The 23,184-nt window shown below is 37.0% G+C and overlaps 1 protein-coding gene across 1 annotated transcript; it reads left to right on the forward strand.

The window, feature by feature from the left end:
- The first annotated feature begins 652 nt into the window (after nt 1–652).
- On the forward strand, nt 653–22,324 carry LOC146480516 (retinoblastoma-like protein 1). The gene is made up of 29 exons (XM_085109695.1): nt 653–929; nt 1,089–1,225; nt 1,326–1,526; nt 1,791–1,855; nt 4,697–4,825; nt 5,154–5,240; nt 5,562–5,635; nt 6,250–6,314; nt 7,650–7,793; nt 8,494–8,533; nt 8,803–8,867; nt 9,212–9,313; nt 9,396–9,477; nt 10,146–10,232; nt 10,704–10,763; nt 11,178–11,260; nt 11,716–11,836; nt 12,456–12,666; nt 13,052–13,231; nt 13,856–14,115; nt 14,536–14,609; nt 14,809–14,911; nt 15,119–15,190; nt 15,344–15,419; nt 15,540–15,745; nt 15,869–15,925; nt 16,745–16,853; nt 17,006–17,064; nt 18,533–22,324. The coding sequence occupies exons 1-29, from the start codon at nt 789–791 to the stop codon at nt 18,710–18,712; spliced, it is 3,270 nt and encodes a 1,089-aa protein (XP_084965821.1). The 5' UTR covers nt 653–788; the 3' UTR covers nt 18,713–22,324.
- Nucleotides 22,325–23,184: the final 860 nt, after the last annotated feature.

Here is a 23,184-nt window from a genome sequence, read left to right on the forward strand (position 1 = left end):
TTAAACAAAAGAATAAACCAAGCACAAAGAAACTTAAAGTTTATTTCAGTCATTTTCCTTTAGACAAATGTTTTACCACCCAGGTTTCCTGTTTTCATTTAAGATAATACCTTTTCCTTGTTACAGACTCGACTTTAATAATGTGTTTACATTTTTTTCTGCTACCCAGAAAGCCCGGGCAGATTGGCTTCAAAATATTTTCTCTCGATTCACCTGGCTTTACACGGAGAATATTATGAATCATAACACAAAAACATTGCAAGGATTGCGATCAGAATTTTTTTCAAGTTGGGGATGGGTGGTTAAAACGATTTTACTAGCAATTGCAATTCGAATAATCAAATGTTCTATTTCGTGAAATATATCGTGCCGTGATGGCGCGTGCCACCAAGGTACTTAGCTAAATCCCCTCGGGACCTCAAATATCTGGTGAGGTATTAAAGAGAACATTTCTACCGACAAAATGTATATAGATGAAAAATAAAACTGGAAATTGTTACCAAAAGAACCCAAAAATCCAAAGCGAAAAACTCCAACAGATGGCTAACTGAGCATTCTCGCAGCAAATACATCAACACAGCTGAAGCCGTTCGGCGCTTTAAAAAGGGCGGGAAATCACTGCCAAATAAGGCAAGAGGTCATTACAATTCCCATTGTTATTGACAGCTGACGCGCTGTCGTCATGCGAACATCAGTCGTCGCCTTGCTATATTTGGCGCTCGTCACATTTTCCCGCCATTTCGGGTTTATGCTGCGTTTCAGTTTGGCTGTGTGGAAGGAAGAGGAAAATGGCGAGTTCTAGCGACGATGAAGAAGCTAATAACTCAGAGCGATTTGATAATCTGTGCCATGAACTTAACATGGATGAAGAAACTAGTAAAGAAGCTTGGTGTTCGTATGAGAAAATAAGCACGAACTACACTTTAGAGGTAAGCTTCACCTTTTGTGTGTTTGCGTTCGTTACATGTTTGCTTCGAATCGTAATTTTCGTAAATGGTATACCTCTCTGCGAGTTCCACCCGCTTTGGTATTGCGATCAGATCTTTCTGACAAACATATTTTTAATAATCAAACAATTTTTCTTTCAGGGGGACAGTCTACACTGGCTGGCATGTGCTTTATACGTCGCTTGCCGCAAAAGCGTTGTTCCGACCGTTGATAGTTCAGCGACGGTCGAAGGAAATTGTGTTTCATTGACTCGGTTACTGAGAGCAGCGAAACTGAGGTGGGTTTTCTTCGATCTTTTTGAGATCCTGCACCATTTCAGTTTCTCTACAGACGAATATCGATACCATTTACGTTTTCGATTTTGTTTTTATCTGCAGTCTTATTCAGTTCTTTAGCAAGATGAAGAAATGGTTGGACATGTCGAACGCAGCCGGAGAGTTTCGAAAGAAAATCGAATTGCTGGAAAGGAACTTCCACGTTTCCACCGTTATTTTCAAAAAATACGAGCCAATTTTTTTGGAAATCTTTAAAGATCCACGAGAGGAGAACACAAAGACTCAGAGAGGCCGAAAATCGAGGTAAATACATAAATTTCTTGCTCGGTCTTTGTAAACAATAACGTGACGAGCTTGACTTAACGAATGTAACCCTGTTCCGGTACGAAGCAGTTGACCTGAAAATCAAGAAAGTTGTTCGTTTCATGTAACGTTTTTATTAAATACTATTTTTTTCGCCGAATAACCGGGTTTGTTAGAAGTTCTCAGCTGTAAACATGTGATATTCAAATTAGTAACTCGTGGCTTATTCACTCATCATTTGAAATTCTTTTATCCGCTTCGCAGAAAACAGCCTTGCTCTGTCGGTGATGTGTTCGCGTTTTGCTGGACCTTGTATATTCAAGCAAAAGGTAAGAGCCGTATAAATTTAATATTCTTTGGATTTCAAATTAAATTCACTTGTTCCATAAATTACGAGTTATTTTGATGCTACTTTTGCTGAGAGGCAAGTGCAAAGAGGTTCAAATATATACGTGCTTTGTTCTTCTAGATGCATTGGCGCGAAATTTCTTTCGAATCATATGGGACGCTTTCCCTCCGTATTCAGTTCCTTCTTGTAGCGATGTTATCATTCTTTTGTTCATGAGAGATAATTTTATAAGTGCAGGAAAAATAAATCCACAAACATTATTAAAGACCAGAGTCGTAAATTGGATTTTTTCATAAAACGCGTCAAACCGGCTGGTAGTAAACGGGGCGAGAAAGTTTTTAAAGCATCATTATAAATTCCAGGATACAAAAGACTTTGTTGTTGAGTAATTTCACTTGTGAGCGACACCCAATGTCCTTTTTCAGCGGTGGCGCCCTTTAAACTTTTTGCATTTTGATTTTGGGGGTGGTTCTCGCATCGTGTGAAATTTGAACTTTAGTGTAATCAATATTCTTTACCGCTGTGGTTAAGTCATGTGCTCCACAATTTGTTTTTCTATTTTTGGTTGTTCGTGTGGAAACTAGCACTCAATCAAGAAATATGTATTGTAGTCGAGTGACAGCTTGCTGCAGGAATAAAACTTGCATAATTCTTTATTAGCTTTGTTGTTTTTAACCCATGGTAAACACTATTTTGACACAAATCTTGCAATATTTTGATAGTCTGTAGTGACACTGGCATTAATATAACCCTCAATGAGATATAGAAAATGATGAGCAAATATAAAGTGCTTCACAACTGATCCCCACTTCTTTTGATTCCTACCTGAAATAATTTTGCTTTGACAGATTCTTCATGTAATTGCTCACAAGATAGTACACAATCAGTAGAAATCTTTCCGGATAATTTGCCCTAGAGTGCGGAAAGTTTAAAAGTTTTGGCTCCTTCGGTTGACTGCACACAATTATTCAGTGATTACACACAAGCTCTGATTGGACTATGCTCATCACCCCACAAGACTAAACTAATCTTGAGTGGCGATGTTTGTGGTTGTTGTTCAAGTCTGCCGAAAAGAATGCTGCTGTTCTTTTGTTCATAATCACTCATGCTTTGTTAAATAAACCTCTATCACCTAGCAAGGAGTTAAAATGTAGCTATTGACCGAAGGCGGGAAACATGTCTTGGCATATTTTTATGCATCAGCTGTTTTGACAAAGGTGCTCGCTAAGCAGTTATCTGTTGGTCTTAGTAACCAGCCTTAGGGGATAATTTATTCAGTGGCTTTAAAATATTGCATTTCTGGGCAGGTCTAGACTTGCGTAGGCATCAAGCTTCCTTCATTGTGAAATCTGATCATTCTTTTGAAATGCAATCATTTGAGTAGTTTCTGGATTGTCTCTTCCTGTATTGTTTTTGTTTTGACATTATTCTGTTGCTAGAAAACTTGACCTACAGAGAATTGGTAAATATCAATTCATCTTGTGCTTTGGTTGTTAAACTATTTTTAGAGAATTTTATTTATAACAATTGGCACAAGCTTCTTCTTCAATGTTGATTTCCTTTGTTGTTTTTATAAAAGTTTAACTGATTTGTTTTTATACCAGGCAACCCTGCATGTGGTTAATTTGTTTTAAAACAGCATTTAGGGTCACAAATTGGTCCTAATAGTGGTATCCTTAAAAATCTCATGCTCGTTCTATGAGAATAATTCCAAGTTCTGATAATGGGTGTCACTGGTTTATATAGAAACCAGAGAGAATTATTTAAAATAGTAGAAGTCAGTGACAGATTTGTTTCAGTCTTTTCAAAGACATACACAGTGTGAACTTCCTGTGTTTTCACAACAAGATAATGCTTCAATTTGTTTGCTTTCTGTCAGCACAAATTTATAACAGGAAATTCTGAAGTTTAAATGGCTCATTTGACTTTCTTTTGATGATAGAAGTGAATTAATTACAACTTTCATTTTGTTGAACTCTACACAGCTAATTTTGCTTGTCAACATGCAACAATAGCATTAACAGACTCCACATTCTGGTTAATTGACGAAGTACATGTACAGTTTTACATATAACATACATAAGGAGCAAAGTGATAAGCTAAAATGTTATTTTGTTTCAAATATCAAAACCAGCATGGGGTGAAAAATCTCATAAATATTATCTTATCCTAAGATCAGGGTTTGCAATAATTTGTACATGTACAGGAAGTAATTTAATTTGTGTGTGTCTGGGTAAAGACCAGCATAGCACACCAACAGATTTTGTTTCTAAATTCTTCAAAGGAAATTTTTTTGTTGTTATCATAATTTTTTGAGGTTCATGATAATTGCATAACCTTCAAGACATGCATGGGTGATAATAGCTCAAGCAAAATTTCGACTCAACTATGTTTTGCCTACATTTCATGACAAACCTTGCATGTGTTCATGTAGGATGCTGTCATTCCACCCAAGGATTTTCTGTTCAGAGTTTAACAAGTGACAGAACCCCAAATGGAGATAACACAGATATGAAATACTGACATTTTTACAACATCACTGGATGAAATTTCTATTATTGTTGCAAGCATCAGCTTTGTATATCATTCACTCTATCATACAAATCACCGCTGATGAGGCATGAGGCTCTATATACCCTGTTGGAATTGCATGAACAAGGAAAAATTTACATTTACATCAGATAAACATGACAGTGAATTCAAAATAGCACTCAAACATCTCAGAGGGTGGTCCTAAAACCAAGGACTGCTTTCATCAAATCCATAATAATTAAACTGTTGCTTTGTAATGGTCTTAATTTCTAACAATCTTCATCAACAGGTCATTTCCCAGCCATCAGTGATGATCTTGTGAACTCGTACCATTTGTTGTTGTGTTGCTTGGATCTATTCTTCTCAAATGCCTTGTATACGAAGAATCGCCGGGATTTACTGAATCCAAACTTTGAAGGTAACTTCTGAACCGTGCAAGCAAAATTCATTTGCAGTTCTTAAATTATATTGCAGCTACAGTCTCGGGGTGCGTTTTTTTTTTTTTTTTTTTTTTTGTGCTCTCAGAGCATTTGTATCATTGTCCGGAGTGGATTGGTCAGTTCCTTTGATGCACCATGATCCAAGTGATCTGAGATCACAAATCCGTTTTTGGATTCTCCCAAAGAAACGCACTCCTAAACTCTTTCTCTTGACTATTATTGTTTAACGAGCCATCTGCACTTAAGACGCTTTCAAGCCCACTGCAAATGTCCTCTTCATCGATGAGTTTCTCGTTCTTTGCACAGGGCTTCCTCAAGATTTTGGAAACAGAGATTTCAAGCCTCCAGTTGATGTTCCTTGTGTTGTTGAGAAACTTTGTAACAAGCATCAAGGTTTGTATGCTTTTCTGTGTCTTTGTTTTTTTTTTTTTTTTTTTTTGCTATCAAATCTTGGAGAGCAAAGATTTAGTGTCTAAAAGTGTCAAGCCTTAGATGGGCTGTGAGAGCGAAAAGCCAAAATTCTCATAACCACAGATGTTGTATGGGCCTTGCAACTACAGTGGAACCCCGCCTTTGGACCACCTCATTATTACAAGGTTCCACCTTTTTTTGGTCCCCCGAAAATAATTAAATGTCTAGTCATTTCCTTAGTTTTACAACCTCATTAATCTGACCACCCTGTTGTTACAACCTACTGTTTTGCCCTTTTAACAGGAATAATTCTTGAAGCTAAAGGGATCAAAGAACATCACTGGAAGCCATTCATAAAACAACTCTTTGAAAAGAAGGTGAGAGACTTGACTGAGCCATTTACATCACAGTTTTTGGGGAGGGGTGTATGTGTGGAATAACTTTTGTAGGTTATTGGCTTCTGGGCCCGATTGTTCGAAAGCCGATTAACTCTAATCCCCAATTAAAAGTTAACCAAAGTTCTTATTTCACACGTTAAAAATGTTTTGCAAAGCTTGTTTTAAGCTAATGGCAAAGAAAAGGCTAAGTCATAACTGAAGGACAAAAACCTTTTCGAAAAGTCTTTAATGATTAGTCATTGAAATCAAATAAAAGTTCACATCAACCCAGGATGAGCTTAATCGAACTTTGAACAACTGGGCCTGGTCAAACAACAACAAACAACAACAACAATTTATTCTAAGAGAAGACTTATTACAATATTAGATACTCACAATTAGCAAGGGCTATTCGAGGTGGGTAGCATTGATAGTTGTTTACATGCTCAAAAGGAACAGAAAATTAACAGCACTGCCCCTCCTCTCCACCCATAAGCCAGTGTACAGGTTGTATTTCTTTCAATCTTCTCACAACTTTTCAGACATCTTTATTCAAAGCACAATAATTATTTTACTACTGTGTTGGTATTATTCTTTGTTTACATTACCAATAGACACTGAAAGGAAATGAAGAAAACTTGACAGGCATTCTCGATCAAGGGAATTTTGAACAGAACTGGTAAGGACCTTGTTATGACTATAGTGCACAATCATTCATTGACCAGTTCACATTAAAGACTTGTGATCAGTATTTCACAACTCCTGTTGTGAAAATGTAACACATCAGGTGTAATTTGTAGGCTATAACAGGGTCCGAAATTAACTTTTTTAGGCAGGCGCCAAGTGGCAACTGAAAATTTTTTTTCAGTCACCATGTGGAAAAATGTGGTCGCTAAAAAGCAGAAAAAAAAATTGTCAATAAAATTTTTCCTTCGCAGCAAAACACAAACCAAAATTTTGGGTTGCCAGATGGAAAATTCTGGTCGCCAATTTTTCTTTTAAGAATCAGAACGAAGAGAACGCGTTTGTGTTTGGGGCCCCAATGGCGATTTATACACCTACCACTGAAAAACCACGACGAATGAATCGAATGCCGGCTTTGCTGAATGTTCAAAACCGTAAACGATCTTTCCTTTCGCGTTCTGTCAAGACGATCGACGGATCGCCATGTTGTGCGCACCAGGCCACAACCGTGCAGCATTTCTCGTTCAAAAAACATGGCGGCAAAGCTTCGCACTGCTCGAGCTGTGATGCGTTGTGATAGATTTATAATAACAGGAAAATCGGTTTTATACTTCAAAAGCAGTGGAAAGGTAAAAAGTAAGTGACCAATTGGCGGCATGAAATAGTTAATCGCCCGCTGGCGACTAGTTGTGAAATTCTGGTCGCCAGTGCAAAATTTTTAGTCGCATTGGCGACCAGGAAAGCGCAATTTCGGACCCTGTATACATAAGGCATATAATACAAAGTGCAGAACCAGGCACTCTTAGTCTCACCTTGATAGTTTCAGTCCACCATCAACAACCTCTGCCTTCACCCATCTCTTTTTCTACCCAAAAACAATATCTCAATGCAACAATCTATCCCACTCCTTTGGTACCGATTCTTCTACTCTAGAAAACTTTAAACAGTTAATATTCTCAGTGTACCATAAACCTGTTTTTTTTTTCTTAAATACTAGTATCAACATCTGCTCCCCCCCTCCCCCCCACTCTCCCAAACAATAAACCTTAAGTATGAGGGTGAGGTTGTATTTGAAAATAAAGTAAATAAAAAAACAACAGGCATGTTCAACTTGGGAGTAGTAAGATGTCAGAATAAACATCAACTTTGGTTTTAATCATGTCATTTTGTCTGATCACGTGAACAACAAACAGTTCATAGACCTAATATATGTGACTGCATCTTTAGAGAAAGCTTGTTCGAAGACAATCTAAACATTTTCTTGCAGTTTCCTGTCATGATTTTTGAACTTTGAGTAACATTTCTCTTGTTTGCTTGTTTGTTTCAACAGCAAGGCTGTTAACAAAGAGTATGAAGAGTATGTGTTGTCTGTGGGAGATTTTGATGAGAGGATCTTTCTAGACGACGAAGCTCACATTGAAATAGGTACACCAGCCAAGAACTACAGCTTTACAGAAGTGGACGAACAACAAAGGTGGGAAGTGAAGCACTGTGACATTGCGTTTGACAGGTCTCTGTTGAGGTCATTGTCCTAGCTACCTGCTGCATGTATTTCTTTAACAACGGAATGTTCTCTCCTAAGAATAGGGAACTTAAGCTACAGCAGCAATAAAATGAAAATGTCACTTGAAAATATAATTGTTTTCACTCTAGTTGTGCTACTTCGCGACTATTTAAACTCATTCAACTTGGCGTTTGAGCTAAGAAAGAGAATGAAAAATTTATTGTTGTTTTGTAGAGGACGGCAAAGAAATGTATCAAAATTTAAAACACATGTGCAGAGCCATTGTTTTCCTCATTAAGCCTTCATTTTTATAGTGTGTCATTGTCATGATCGCTTAAGTTCTCTAACGAATCCAATTAAAAGTTCTTATGTTAGGTAGTGTAGAATAACAGTGCAGGATTAAGCACCACCTTGTCATGAAAACTGAGAGAAACATAGTAGTCCAGCCTTGATCATTGAACAGAAATTATCTTATTTCATTTTACTGCCACAGACAACAAATTTTAGCAAAATCACATCAGTTTATGCTAAAATAACAAAACATATTATTGGAAGTTAAAATAAGTGCCTAAGATCACTTTTTCTGGGAAACGTCGTAGCTGTGTTTTAATCGCAGAGAAATTCATGTGTCCATTTGTCTCACCATGTATTTTTTCTGTTTTCAACTTAGGATGGGGCTGCGGAGAAATTTGCAGGAGCACTTCACAAGGGTAAGTTTCTGCATAAACTGTACACCAAAGAATTGATGATAGGCAATCCTGATCCTTGCATAGTTTAGTGTCCTAGAAGACCTTTTCAATGGAACTTCTGTGGAACTGAGCATATAAGCCTTGTAGAGAGGGAATGCTTGTAATATGGTAAATGTAAATGAAGTTGGCATTTCCAAAATGATGCAGTAACACAGTTGTTAAAATTTAGTTCAGGAAAGTGTCTTTGCCTTGTTAATTTAACAGCTTATTTTCTTTAATTTTTTTTATAGACGAGAAGTCTTGCACCTTCAACACCACTGACTGGCAGAAGATATCTGAAGGAGAAAGATCCCAAGTAAGACGATCACTTTCTTTGACCCCTTAAACCCTAATATCAAAGAACAAATTCTCCTATCTTGTCCTCATACTTGTCTTAAAAAAGTACTGGGGAGAAGTTATTAAAAATATCAAGAAAATCTTCCGTAGGTTAACATATCCTTTATTTTCATGACTTTAGGGATTGAATAAGCATTTGTTTTAGAAGGAGAAATTTGATGCTGATCTTAAAGGGTTAAATTTTTGAATATTTTAAGGCAAAAATGGAGAGGAGTAAAGTTTGAAACTTGTCTGAGCTTATGGTTTGGATTAAAGAAATCTGTTACTTGTCTGTAAAGTGGGTGTGTTATTTTTATCTCACAGGATAACTCCAGTATCCACGGCAACCCAGTCAGTGAGTAGATTACAAGCTCTTCTGGCAGGATTAAAGGCGGGGCCAAGTGATCGCCTACTGAAAATTTTTTCGTAAGTATTAAATGTTAGAATAGTGTTTTTTTGCCCAAGAGTCATTTTAGTTTGTTAACGTCTATTTTATTGATTATTGCAGTCAGTGCAGTAGGAACCCCCAGGAAACAATTGAGAGCCGAGTTGAAGCACTTGGAGAAACATTTCTTAGAGAGTATGTGCAGGTATGTGATGTTCAAAATCGTTTTAACCTATAGGACCTTTGAAAGAACTTAAAAATATTCTTATTAGTTGCAATACACCATGTTTTAATGGTTGATGATGATGTGGACAATGGTGACGATGATAGTTAACTTTATTTACCCACAGTAATCAACTGATGGACTTCCCATTTTCCATGTTAGCCTTTTCATTGTATTGTGTCCTATTCCTTTTTTGTTTATTTTTTTTTTTTTTGTGATCTCGTTGTTTGTACTACCCATCAGAACCATTTCTGATTTAGTTTTGTATTGTAAACAAAATGTTGAAAAAAACTCAGCTGGTATCCATCAGGAGTGTCAAAAGCTCAATAATATGAAGGTGGAACTCAATTAATTCTAACGTATCTAATGAAAGTAAACATACAGCAGATAGAAAATATTACATAATGATTCCATCGCCTACTTAACAGCAGAAACCTAGCACACCAGTTTAATCTGGTTATTTCTTTTGAACATAACACTTCATGTAAAAATAGCATTCCGAAAAATAGCATTGTGAACTCTAGACAGTCTAAAAACAGGTCTGCCAAGGGTAAAAGGCAAGTAATTAAATTGCAACAAATGGTTTAGCTTGGCATTTCGCTAAGAGTGCATTGTTTTCACTTTCAACAAATATGTGTTTTTCTTCACAGCCGTCCCCTGATAGACCCAAGTCCCCCTGCTCAACCAGAGAATTTGCCACCAAGAGGCTGAAGCTGGCTGAGATTCTGTATTACAAGGCATGTTCAATTATTTGATACTCAATCTACTAAGAACTGTACTTGAAGTTTAGGATGACTTAATTAATGATTTGATGTACCTCCTGAGGTGCTTATTTACTTTTAGTAGCTCAAGCAGAGTGGTTGTTGGAGAGAGAATGTTTATAGGGGACAGTGCACTTACTGGGTATTTCTTTTTTGATCAGAGTATGAATTGTAACAATACAAGTTTGCATAAGTCAATAACATTTGCTTGCCTTTTGTAAGTCAGTATCCATTGTGTACTTTAATGGGAAAGATAAACAAGTAGGATATTTGACCTCTGCCCATTTTTTCGTTATGGGGGGGGGGGGGGGTGAGAGGCAATACTCTACTGCCCGGGGTCCTCCCATCCATGACGCACAGTATTCCTCTCTCCTGAATTTGTTTTGCTAGTCCGCTTTTTTAAATTAAAGGAAATATCTGACCACGCCATTTTTGATTTATTGACAGGTTCTGGAGAGCATTACTTTGTTGGAACAGCGAAGATTACAAGGACACCTTGATTTGACGGCAAGTTGATTACTGTGCCTTTCAATAACATGCGAACTCTGAACTTCGAAAACCCAACTAATGATTTGAATGTTTTACTGCTGTCATTGCTAATAAAAATTATGGAGACAACTGATAACAAGGACAGCGATGGCTTAAGCAAGGACAAACATAAGAAAAACAAACAATGGGAGTGGACAAGGCATGAGCACATAAACACAACCTATGGTATCTCTATGTTTGTGTTGCATTTAGTCATAGTGAGGACAGGATAAGAAAAATCAGTCTGTTGTTTTCTCTCATGTTTGTGCTTATTCTTATGCTAATGCAGATGATGTAGCAAAGAAAAATGGGTTTTAATTTTTTTTTCTTTAATTAGTTTAATGGGTTTTAATTTTTTTGTTTGAATAACAGTCTGTGTTACTTCCTTTGCAGAGTTTATTGGAGCAAGACTCCTTTCACTGTTCTCTGATGGCCTGTTGTCTGGAGATTGTTATCTTCTCTTACAACTCTCAAAGGTAGTTGTTTGGTCATTACATTAATATTTGATGTCTCTTTGACTTTCTCAGCTCTCTTAGTATGACTATGTTTTGGTGTTGGTGTACATGTGCAAGCGACTTAGCACCTACACTGATATATAATTGAATCAACAACAACTTTATTATCATTATTGCAAGCAAATAAATCAAAGCAAAAATTCTTCCACCCACATGTAGTTAAGTAATCAAGGTAGGGGAAGAAGAAAAAATTAAAGGAATTACAAAATAATATCATACTAAATAAAATTGTAACTGAATTATTACAACATTAGCTGTAGTAAGTATAAAAGTAACTCAAATATTAAGGATTGAGGAAGAAATATAAAATGTGAAATATTACTGACATTGTAAATACTAGAAAATTTAGGGAGAAAGAAAAGATACAAAACTTTTATATACAAAATGAATCTTGTTTTTTTTTTTTGCTTTATCAGGACATTTCCTTGGATGATTGAAATCTTTGACATCAGTCCATACTACTTTTACAAAATCATTGAAGTATTCATCAAAGCTGAGGATGGTCTGTCAAGAGATGTTGTCAAACATCTCAATCATGTAAGTACATCTGGAAGTTAACCCTTTAATTCCTAATATCAATATGCATTTTCTCCCTACTATTCTCTATATATTTACTACGGGACTAGTTGAGAGAATTTGTTTATCAATCAATTGTTTTTTTTGGTGATCATTTCCTTTATTCTCATGATCTGAATGTCTACTCAAGCAGTAATATTGTAAGGAGAATTTAGATGTTGGTCACTAGTCGACCTTAAAGGGTTAACAGGAGTTTGATATTCTACATCCAGGGCTCCTTGTCTGACTATGGTGTCACCAGCTTCAAGTCCATTGAGACTATAGTCCATTCCCCTTTATCATTGTAATTCAAAATTTTTATTTAGGCCAGGTATTTCAAGAATACTACTGGAAAAAGCACCTTAAAATTGATTTTAAAAAAGACCAAACTTGTTTGAGACTCTTGTCTTTTAAAATAGCAGTGATATAGTTTCTTTAGGTCTGAAATTCTAGAGCATTTGTGTGGAAATGGGCAAGTTTTGCCCCTCTCCATTAATTTGTAAGCTCAGGAAAACTTAGGGAACTTGACTATAGAGTCCAAAAGAAAGGGCATTTTTTACAACAATAGTCATAATAATTATTGTTTCACCCTTTGCCCTAGATTGAGGAACAGATTCTGGAGTGTCTTGCCTGGAGTCATGATTCTCCTCTCTGGGCATCAATCCAACAAGCTGGGTCTGTTCCATCATGTGAAGAGGTATCTTTACCTTGCCAATCAGACGCAGCTCATAGCACACAAAACCTCCTGGCATCGCCAATCATCCATCCTCGTGTTCAGAGAATCTGTGGTGAGGAAGGAGCTGCAAGAAGGGGTGAGTAGATAGCTTCAGTTATTATTATTAATTTTTGTTCCAGAAGCTTAACAACCTATGCAATCTTGCATTAGATATTGATTAGAGTTGTTTCAGACAGACATTTTCCAATGAAATTTAAGATAACGTTAGCAAACAAGATTCTATTGACATGAAGCTGTTGAAATATTTTTGCAAATTTTATGTCAAATTTTCATCAAAAAACTATGTAGTTTTCAGCTATCAGCACAGGGTTAAAGATTCCAATTTGTTACCATCCCTACTTATCCAGTAACCTTTTTGTAATTCTGAAATTATTGTAACTTTGAACACGCATTGTTGTGTATAAAACCGAAAAATGTGTTTAAGTACAATGGCCCTGAGAATGAATTTGATCTGTTTTCAGTCCTTCAGTTACAAAGCTCTCCAACAGTACATGAGGTGTTTAGTTCACCAGTTACTCCCAGTACCGGTGCACGTCGTAATCTGATGGTAAACTTCGGCAGCTCTCCCCCTGCTCAAAATCCTCAGCCAGTAACTCTGTCCGCCACAACCAGACAGGCTGCTGCAAGGAATGCTCCGACATGTAAGTCATTACATGAAATAAATAAAATAAATAAATAAATGGTAATTATCAGAGGCACATCCACAGAGTGGCTAGTCGTCCACTGTTTCCAGCTCAAATTGGAGTTTGGAAATGTTGGTTTTTGTGGAGGGGGGAAAACCAGAGTACCTGGAGAAAAACTGCAGAGCAAGGACGAGAACCATCAACAAACTCAACCCACATGTGGCGTCAACTCCAGGGATCGTACCCGAGCCATGTTGATGGGAGGTGAGTGCTCTTACTACTGTGCCGTCCCTACTCCCACTGTCAGTGGTAGATGAAATTTGATGGCCCATGCTTGCCCAGGTGGGAAGCCTTGTAGTCTAACTATCTGCAAGGCAGAAGTTGACTGTATCAGAAGGTGGATGTTTAGTGAAGTGTTTACCAGTCTTGTCCTTCAACAAGAAGTTCTGCTTCATGATGGTGAAGAAAATAATGCATCCTTGTGTGGGTAAGGCAGGGTGTTTTTGTAGTGGACTAGCATCCATCTAAGGCGGTAGTAATACTCCTAGTTGCTTCACGCTAAATGAAAGTTGAGAGGAGCAATAGCTGTTGTCTTACTCTTGAGTCTTAAAGAAGCCAATAATTGTTCTGATATTGTTTCAGTGATAATCACCCCAGCCCCTGCCAGTGGGGGATATATTGTCAATGGGGTCACTGCTCAGACTGTGGTTCTGCCAAGCACTTCAAATACAGTGCAGGTGACGTCTCCTCAGGCTGGCAGTGTGTTGGCTCCTAGTGGTGCCATGGCATCGCCGACATCAAGTCCAGTGAGACCATCATCAGTACCAACCACACCCAAGGCTAAGGGCACAACTCCAAGCAAACCAAAGAAAACTGGATCCTTGGCACTGTTTTTCAGAAAGGTAGAAATGGCTCTGACTGTTGTCATAATAATTATCTTATTGCGTGCACCCATAAGGCTTTTCTGGCCAATTTACAACAGATATTAAAAGCTACTTATACAATGAGACAAAAGTTCTTCTAAAAAGCCATTATCTAAAATGCTAATTAGTTAAAAAAACATTTTTAATGGAACTTGAGGCTGATTTTAAAGGTGTACAGTCCAAAAGAGCTGGCTGGATTTTGTTAATAAGCCTGCTGGGGTTTTTCTTTGCTATATCCCTGCACTGACCTACACACTTGAGAACAAACTAAGGATATTTAAACTAAATAGCTACTAGTAAATTACCGAGTTTGCCATGATTCAACTTGTAACTCAATGGTGAAAGCATCCAACTAGTGTCAGTGCCTTTTAGTGAGGCTTGTTTCCTCTTTTCTTACAGCTTTACCATCTAGCTAGTGTTCGCCTCAGAGATTTATGCACAAAACTTGATGTCCAGGAGGATCTACGTGTAAAGTAAGTTTACTTGGTTTGTTACAAGACAAGTTCATCTCACTAAATTTTGGGTTAACATCTCCCCTCCAACTGCCCAGAGCAGAAACGTTGCCTGATTGCCAAGACATCTCATTCTTGAAATTTTATGCAATATGTCTGTATACATATCAAGTGGTTGAATCTTGATAACTAAATTAAGTACAACCCATTTCATTTGCAGGATGTGGACATGCTTTGAGCATACACTGATGCATATGACAGAGCTTGTGAAGGATAGACACATTGATCAGATACTCATGTGTTCCATTTATGTCATGGGAAAGGTACATTACTACCAATGATAATTATTGTTATTATTTTACCATCTTGAGTTTGGAATTAAATGATTTGAAGCATCTCAAATTTTCAAGACTGTATTGTATAATGCTTTAAAAAAAATCCCTCACAACTCCTAGGTTGTGCCTACAAGAACCAGTAATAATGTTATTTGACTTAAACATTACTCAACATTTCTTTTCTCTTTTTTATAGGTTACAAATGCAGACCTGTCATTTCAGAACATCATGAAGTGTTATCGCACTCAACCACAGGCTGTCAGTCATGTAAGTTTCCTGCTTTTGTATAACACAAAACTTGCTGACTTGTAACAGAAAGACAGAAAGCAACCAATATGCAGTTAGCATTGAGTTCTTTGAACGTGACAGCTGTAGTTATATGGATGTCTTTTTTACTCACATTTTTCTCTGAATGTCAAGGTCTACAGAAGTGTGCTTCTAAGAGGAAGAAGAAGGGCTCCAATCGGAAGCAATGGTAGTGATGGTAGTGTTAAAGGTAGGACTTTAAAAATTGCTATTTTTAATGTTCTTTTTTCTGTTGTTTTGGGTTAAATACAGAATATGTCCCCCCAAAAAAGCATACACTAAATTGGGCCACTGAATTCTGTCTTTGTAGGTGTCAAAAGTGAGCCCGGTAGTAGTGGGCCTGCCAGCCCAGTCCAGGGCTCCATGAGTAGTGCAAGAGCTAGCCCAGTGAGGAACGCAAGTACTGTACCTTCTACACCCCCGCCAACAAGCGCACAAACCTCAGGTTCCAGCAGCACTGAAAACAGTCCAAACATTGATGGGGAAAGAGGGGATCTTATAGAATTCTACAACAAGGCAAGTAAAGGAAAATGTGTGACAAATGTGCTTGAAAATGAAAGCAGGTTTTCCATTTGGTCCTTATAAAAAATTGGACAAAATTATGTGATTAAATGCTCAGTAATAATTATTTCTATTTAGGTGTTCATCAAAAGGGTGAAGAACTTTGCACTCAAGTTTTCTGCCGGAGACAGAGCAGTAAGTTACATTACATTGTTGCTCTTTTGGCAATCAGTGTTCATGATGAAAATTGCTAAAAAGGGACTTAAAACTGATCTAAAAAACTTTTGAAAAGTTTCCCAAATTTTCGAACTGTATCTCTGGTCCTTCTGATTGTCCCCCGAAGAAGGACCAGAGGTGCGGTTTGAAAATGTGGGAAACTTTTTTTAAGTTTTTTAGATCAGTTTTAAGCCCCTTTTTAGCAATTTTACATTCCATTGTTAGATTAATAATCAAACATAATTGTATAATTTTGAGTTACCCCTACCTGTCTTTTTAAAGGACGCAATGGAAGAAAAGTGTTGGTTTTTGAAACAAGCAATTCGTACATTATCGAGGCTTAACAAGACAGTCTAGTATAAGTGCTTAGTACATGTTGCCCAGAGCAGCTGTTCTCTGTGACAACAACACTATAAATTGGACATATCTAAAGCCTACAGTACTGTCAGGTCAGCTAATCCTAGTCAATTGTCTTTAATTGGTCTGTAACCAAACTCTCTTAAAGGCAGTCACCTTTCCAAGGTGGACAGTTGAAGCTGGTTCTGAAAGCTTCCTGTCCAGAGAGAGCTGGCTGTGTATGTCACTTATTGAAGAGAGCCCTAGTTACTGACCTCATTTGTGGCAGGTGGCACTTGGGATCTGCGTAACATTCCCCAACTGTTCTCCCACCTAAGTGTGTTCAGTATGAACAACTGCCTTCATCACTTCATCTACAGTTACTGTTCGTAGTGAAAAGACAAGTTAAGTTATTGCCAGTTGTGTGCTGTAACACATATTGTTTTCATTGTTTTTGTTTAGTTGGACTCCCCTCCACTCTCTCCTCTGCCAGTGATGAAAAATCAGGCCCATTCACCACGACGCAAAGTGTCCTCGATACACTCTGTGTACATTTCTCCTCACAAGAATGGTATGTGTCTTTCAAGATGATAAATACGGAAACTATGAGGATTGCAGTGACTTGTGTTAAGTGACGAACTTCGTAGCATTGCTGTTTTAAAACTTTCATTTGTCCCAGATTCTCGTTACTTAGTGAATATTTTGTAATGTGCTTTGTTTCAGGAGTTTCAATGACACCAACAACGAGGCTGTTGTATTGCTTTAAAGAAAGCCCAGCTGAGGTAAGAAGTATTTAAATTTTGTGATGGCTTCAATTTAGACGATGTGGAAATTTTGTGGTTTTGGCACTGTCAAAATCCTTAATTAATTCACACTCCCTTGTATCGTTGTGTCTTGGTTGTAGCATCAGGTTTGTACTTGATATATCTGGTTTAGTGTCTTCTCAAAAGTCATTTTCCAACCCAAACCCCCTCCTGGAAATTTCATTCCTTTCTGCCTGTTTTTTTTTTTTTTTTTTTGTTAACAAATGTGCCTGTTGTTTTATTAACAAAATGTTATTTCACAACTTCCCCCCCCCCCCCCCCTTGCCTCACAATCTTTCTTACTGGAAGTAAGTGTAATGTGCCTACTTGCAGCTTGCAGACAGCTTTTTTCACCTCCATTAATGGTGTCTTTATCAGTGGCCAAATCCTTTGGTTTCTTAAAGTGTATATGACAGATTTTTTTTTTGATTTGCTTGATCGAGTCTTCTTGTTGTTCTCGTATGAAAATGGAAAAAATAAATTCACTATCGATTGTTCTTCCCCTCGTTTGAGGCGGTCAAAGATGTGAATTTTCACTTCCGTGTGTGTACAAAGCCGCGCAAGGCGGGAGACTAGGGATAGTGGACCTGTATGTCAATACAAGAACGCTGCTTTCGCGGATTCTTTGTTTTACTTTTAAATGTCTTTCGTGTTGCTGTAGCCGTAAACAACGCACCGCAGCACCATCTTCCTTTGCTTTGCATAAAGAAAAACACTGAAACAGAGAATCCGCGAAAGCAGCGTTCTTGTATTGACGTCACAGGTCCACTATCCCTAGTCTCCCGCCTTGCGCGGTTTTGTACACAACCGGAAGTGAAATTTTACGTCTTTGACCGCCTCAAACAAGGGGAAGAAAAATCGACAGCGAATTTATTTTTTCGATTTTCATACGAGAACAACAAGAAGATTCGATCAAGCAAATACAAAAAATCTGTCATATACACTTTAAGACTTCTGGAGATTTCCCTTGCTTTTAATCCTTCTATTCCAGGTTTGCTTGGAAAGGAAGATATCCTTAGTTAATGTCCTCAAACATTTAAGATTAAGGAGGGTGCCTACTAATACAGAAGTATTTTTGCGCAGTTTATGACTGTGTAGGAAAAGCAGATCTTAGCAAGGCTATTGGCACCCAAAAAGAAAATTCGGGGTAACCATGCATTTTTTAGAAATAGTTAAGCATGCAACAATAATTCTAAAAAGCTATAAAATATAAAGGAATGTATGGCGGGTTTTTTTTTTTTGCAAATTGAAGCTTTATCATCTCTGAAAAATGCATGGTTACCCCCAAATTTTATTTTTGGATACTAAGAGCACTTGCCAAGTTCTGCTTTCACACATAGTTTTTAAACCGCGCAAAAATATCCCTGTATTAGAAGGCACTACCCATAGGAAACCCGTAGTAACAAAAGTAGGCACCGTCCTTAAGTTACCTTGTTTTAACTCACAGAAACTTCGAGATATCAACCAGATGCTCAAGCAAGGTGCAGGAGAAACAAGCCGTAAGCGAGCACTACTGCAGGACGACAAGAGTAGTCAACCTCCCACCAAACGAACCTCGTCAGAGGAGGTGCTTCAGCGGAAACTAACGAGCATGATGGAGGAGCGGCAAGCTTCTGCTTCAAGATAATACAGTAATGTTAAAAATTAATTTGATTTTAACATAAAATGTAATCAAGTGAAGTAGGCAAGTGTCAATTCGTTACTCTTTAATCAGACATGATTATGGTCAGCATCAACATCTTCTGTTATTGCTTTTGTTCAATTTGGAATTTATTCGAGCCACTTTTAATACAAAGGTAAAGAGAACTTGGAATTTTTCATGGTAAACAATTAAGGCTTGTAGAAAACTATAACTCCACAGCTTCAGCATAAAAGCTCTGATCTTAGGCCCCTTGGAGCCTGTTACATTTATTCTGGTGCAATAGTGTATCAGTTTTGATTCTACTTTTGCAGCATTGCAGGCAACTATTGATTTACAAGAATGGACACAATGCAATGCAACTTCAGAAAGACATGTCTATAAGACCTTTACCAAGGGATAGGAAAGCCTAACTTGAAAATTAATATGATATGGAATTGAGAAGGGGCCTAAAGCTCCCTAAAAAGTTACCCACCCTGCATTCATAAGTCGCAAGTTTCTGTACATTGACATGAAACACTGCCTTTTCAAAACATCACTCAAGTGTTTTATTATGTTTAAAATAATGTGCTTTTAGCTTGTTAGCAATAGTAAATCCCCACACAGGAACAACTCAGTTTTAAATTTCAACAAAACAAATCAAGGTGCCAACTTTTTACATTTGTTATCTCCTTTCTGTAAGTTGCAAGTGGGAAAAGTTCATGCATGCTGTTGCATAATTCTGTACAACTGCTCTTAATTGCAGTTGCAAAGAAATCCACAACATTTAATTTATTATTATTGTTATTATTATTCTTTCATTTTACCCTTATTAGAAAAACGTTTTTAATTTTTTGTTGATTTGTTTGTTTTTTCAAGGTGACATACTGCCTTATAAAAATTATTTAAAAATTGTTTTTGATGGTTTATGTAGATTCTATAAAGTTTGTGTTGTAAGTCAGAGTACTTTTTCCGTGATGTTTTTATATAAACTGAATGGTAAAAGACACATCTCTTTTGAACGAAGAGGCACTAACTAGTCTCATGCGATATTTTAGTGATGTTAGTATTATTATTGCTGTGGAGTTCTCTACTAGATTAAGCAGAAAATATAATAGATGACAGTGAAAAATGAAAACCTTGACAAAGATAGAGTTGTTTCCGGAGTGTTTGTTGTAGTGAAAGTTGTGACCAATTATTAGATGAAAAGTGAAGGCAAGAGCAAGCAACATCAGTTAGATTTGTTACACAACACATGTCTGGTCATTTGTTCCCTGTCAATTTATTTAGACTTACACCCAGTGTAGACGTCTTACCGCAGAACCGTAATCTTGGGAACACCCACTGTCTCCAAGTTTGTCGACTGACTGTTGGCTGTTTTTCCGCTGACAGGTTTATAGGGTGCTCTTTTTAAATTATTCCACCTCCAAGCTTAAGCGTAGTAGTTGGACTCAACGTCCAGTCTTGGTTGTGGGGTGTCCAGTAAAAACATTTTACCCAGAGCACATCTAAGAAACAAGGCCCTTATCAATGCCAATTTTAGGCCAAAATATACTAGTGTCTGGGAGAAGTTCTAATCAGTAGCTGGGCAGTGTGACCCAATGCTGGCACGTAGTCTGTGTGGGGAACTATTAGTATGTCTCTGCAGAATTTTGAATGAATAAAACAACAAGCATCCCTCTCTGTAAAACGGTGGATGTATTTTGAACAACAGTTATTGTTTAATTGAATCATCATTGCCGATTTTCTTGCTGTTACGACTCTTGGTCACAATACTAAAAACATTCCAGGAACAATTCTGAACTTCGCTTTTCTTTTTTCACTGTAATAAATTATTATTAATTTAACATAACTTGTATGGAAGGAAGTATTTAATTTATATTTTAGCAGACTTCAGCTGCACAGCTTGTTTCCGTTTTAGGGAACTTCCACTGCTTAGTAGCAGATACTTTGTGTTTTAGCCTGAAATTTCCGTGTCCAAAGGAGTTCTAGAAAAGACCTTTGTTCCTAAAAAATTATTTGATGGTGATTGTTATTAATAGTGAAATACATGTTGATGTGAAGGCTAGGCAAGCAAAACAAAAAGCTATTGTCTACTGTCAAAGTAATAAAATGTACTTCAAAGGGCACTGCTAATAGGTTTTCAATCAAAGGGTATTTAGTTCACAGGAGGTTAGTACAGTCCTATTTTAAAGGAACATCACCAATATTTAAATTTGAGAAATTGTGGGTTTTGATGAGATATTCAGAAAGAACATGGAAAAAAAAGCCTGCTTCGAAAAAAAATTAGCAACTTAGTTTGCAGTTTTGCCACTTTAATGCTCGGACCACTCCGCACAGACCCTTCTAATTTTTCCTTCAGTTCTAAACCAGTTTGGGGCACTCTCACTGGTCAGTGCAGTTTTTAGTGCAGTAATTTCATTAGACATATGAGGCATCTAAGTTTTAATGACTTTTTCTTGGTTTTCATTTATTGTCAAACGTTTCCAGACGTTTTTGTTATCTTGGCCTTTCAAAACATGCTGATATAGTGATTTTAGGATATGAGGAAATTGCGCTTTTTTATTGCTACAAATCCTGAATTTTATGAGTTTAATGTTTCTCTACACCTATAAAGTATCATGGCTAATGTTGTGGTGGGGTGGGAGATTGACCCCTTTTCTTACAGAGAAGTTCCCTCCCCCTTTGTGCTTTTCAATAAACATTTCATCATCTCATTTGATTTCACATCACATTTCCAGTCTTAACCCTTTAAACCCTAACAGTAATCAGCATCAAATTTCTCCTTTGTAATATCAATGCTTATTCAACCCATGAGGTCATGAGAATTAAGGATGTGATCACCCAAGGTGAATTTTCTTCATATTTTAATAACTTTTCTCATTACAGTACTTTTATAAAAAAAAAAGTATGGGACAAGATAGGAGAGTTTGTTTTTTGATATTAGGGGTTAAAGGGTGAAGTGTTTGTATTTTAGTTGTAATCTGGGCCTTAATGGCCCTTAAACATGTAGATGTCATGAAAACCAAAGCAAGTCTTTATGATCACAGCTTGATTTAGAGTGCTTGAGAAATAGATTATTTGGTAATAAGTACTCGTTACTTCTGAGATCATTTCTTCATGGTGCAAAAAATAGTAACATTTCATTTCATGTAAATCTCACTTTGTCAAGTCTTTGAACCGTTCAGTGTAGAATGTGCTTTTATAATGTTAACAGAAGACTTGCACGTACAGTATAACCCTGAAGTTGAGCAGGTTAAGATTTTTTTTTCCACCAAAAAAATACACTGTGCCAGGTTTCCTACTGGCCACCGTAAAGATGAGCAGGGTTTCATGGTATGTTTAAGGATGTGAAAACAGCTTTACTGGACAAACAATTTTCAAAAAAATTGTGAGGTACAAGTTAACTGAGAATGGTTGTACTTAGTGTGTGCTTGTTTTAATGGAATCCTTTTTTTTTCTGTCCAGCTAATTTAATATTAGTTATGATGTAGTGGTCATACAATTAAGATGCATTTAACTCATTTCAGAGCCAAGCTCATTTTCAGGTGTTGGAAAATCAAATACTAATTTTAACTGCTTGATTGTAATATAAGTAATAAAAATGAAACTGAAAATGTTTTGAATGACTGGTTTTATGCTGCTGTACATGTATCTCGTGGAAATACTTAACATTTCTCCTGAAAAATTGTGCAGAATATCGCCTGGTGCTTAGCTGATGAGGCTGTAGGCCGAGTTGGCTAAAATTAGGGGGATATATTCCGCAAGATTGAATATTCAGTGCACCATGACCATATTTGGGCAGTGTTACAATGTGCTGAATAAATTATTAGCCACAAATACAATCGTCTGAAACAACAAAGTAAAAAGAAAAAAAAAAGGAGATAATGAAACAGGAAATATGCAATTCTTAGGATGCCACAAGCATGACACAAAAAAGTTTCTTTGTTCCATGCTCAAGATAATGATGAACATCACATCTTTCAACAGCAAATACTGCTCATTTGATTGGTTTTGACAATATTAGTGGCTTACACTGAATGTGTTCCCACACATGTTTTCTATTAATTTTTCTTGTTGGTTTTATTTATATCAATACCAGAAGCCAAGAATTTTGTATACACCCAAGCGGAGAAAGACACCTGTGCCCTTGCAGGCTTTGTAATCTTCTGAGCTTTTAAAAATCCATCACTTTTCAAGACCTTTTCAAGGTTTCCATGACAAAGATAGATACCCTACCCTTAAAAAATATTTCAAATACCACATTAATTAATTGTTTCTACATTACCTCAATGAGATGAAATGAAGCAAATATTCAAAGAGAGTGAGCCACAGTAATATACTACCGATAACTATTTTATTTTAATGAGACAACAATTCAAGAAATAAAAACATCGCCCCAATTTAATTTTCAAGTTGGTATCCATTACCATCCTGACCAATAGCCAACTATAGTTTCTGTGCAATAGTCTAGAATGGTT

Source organism: Pavona decussata, unplaced genomic scaffold (assembly GCF_977016875.1).
Source record: "Pavona decussata unplaced genomic scaffold, jaPavDecu1.1 SCAFFOLD_53, whole genome shotgun sequence".
Taxonomy (NCBI): domain Eukaryota; kingdom Metazoa; phylum Cnidaria; class Anthozoa; order Scleractinia; family Agariciidae; genus Pavona; species Pavona decussata.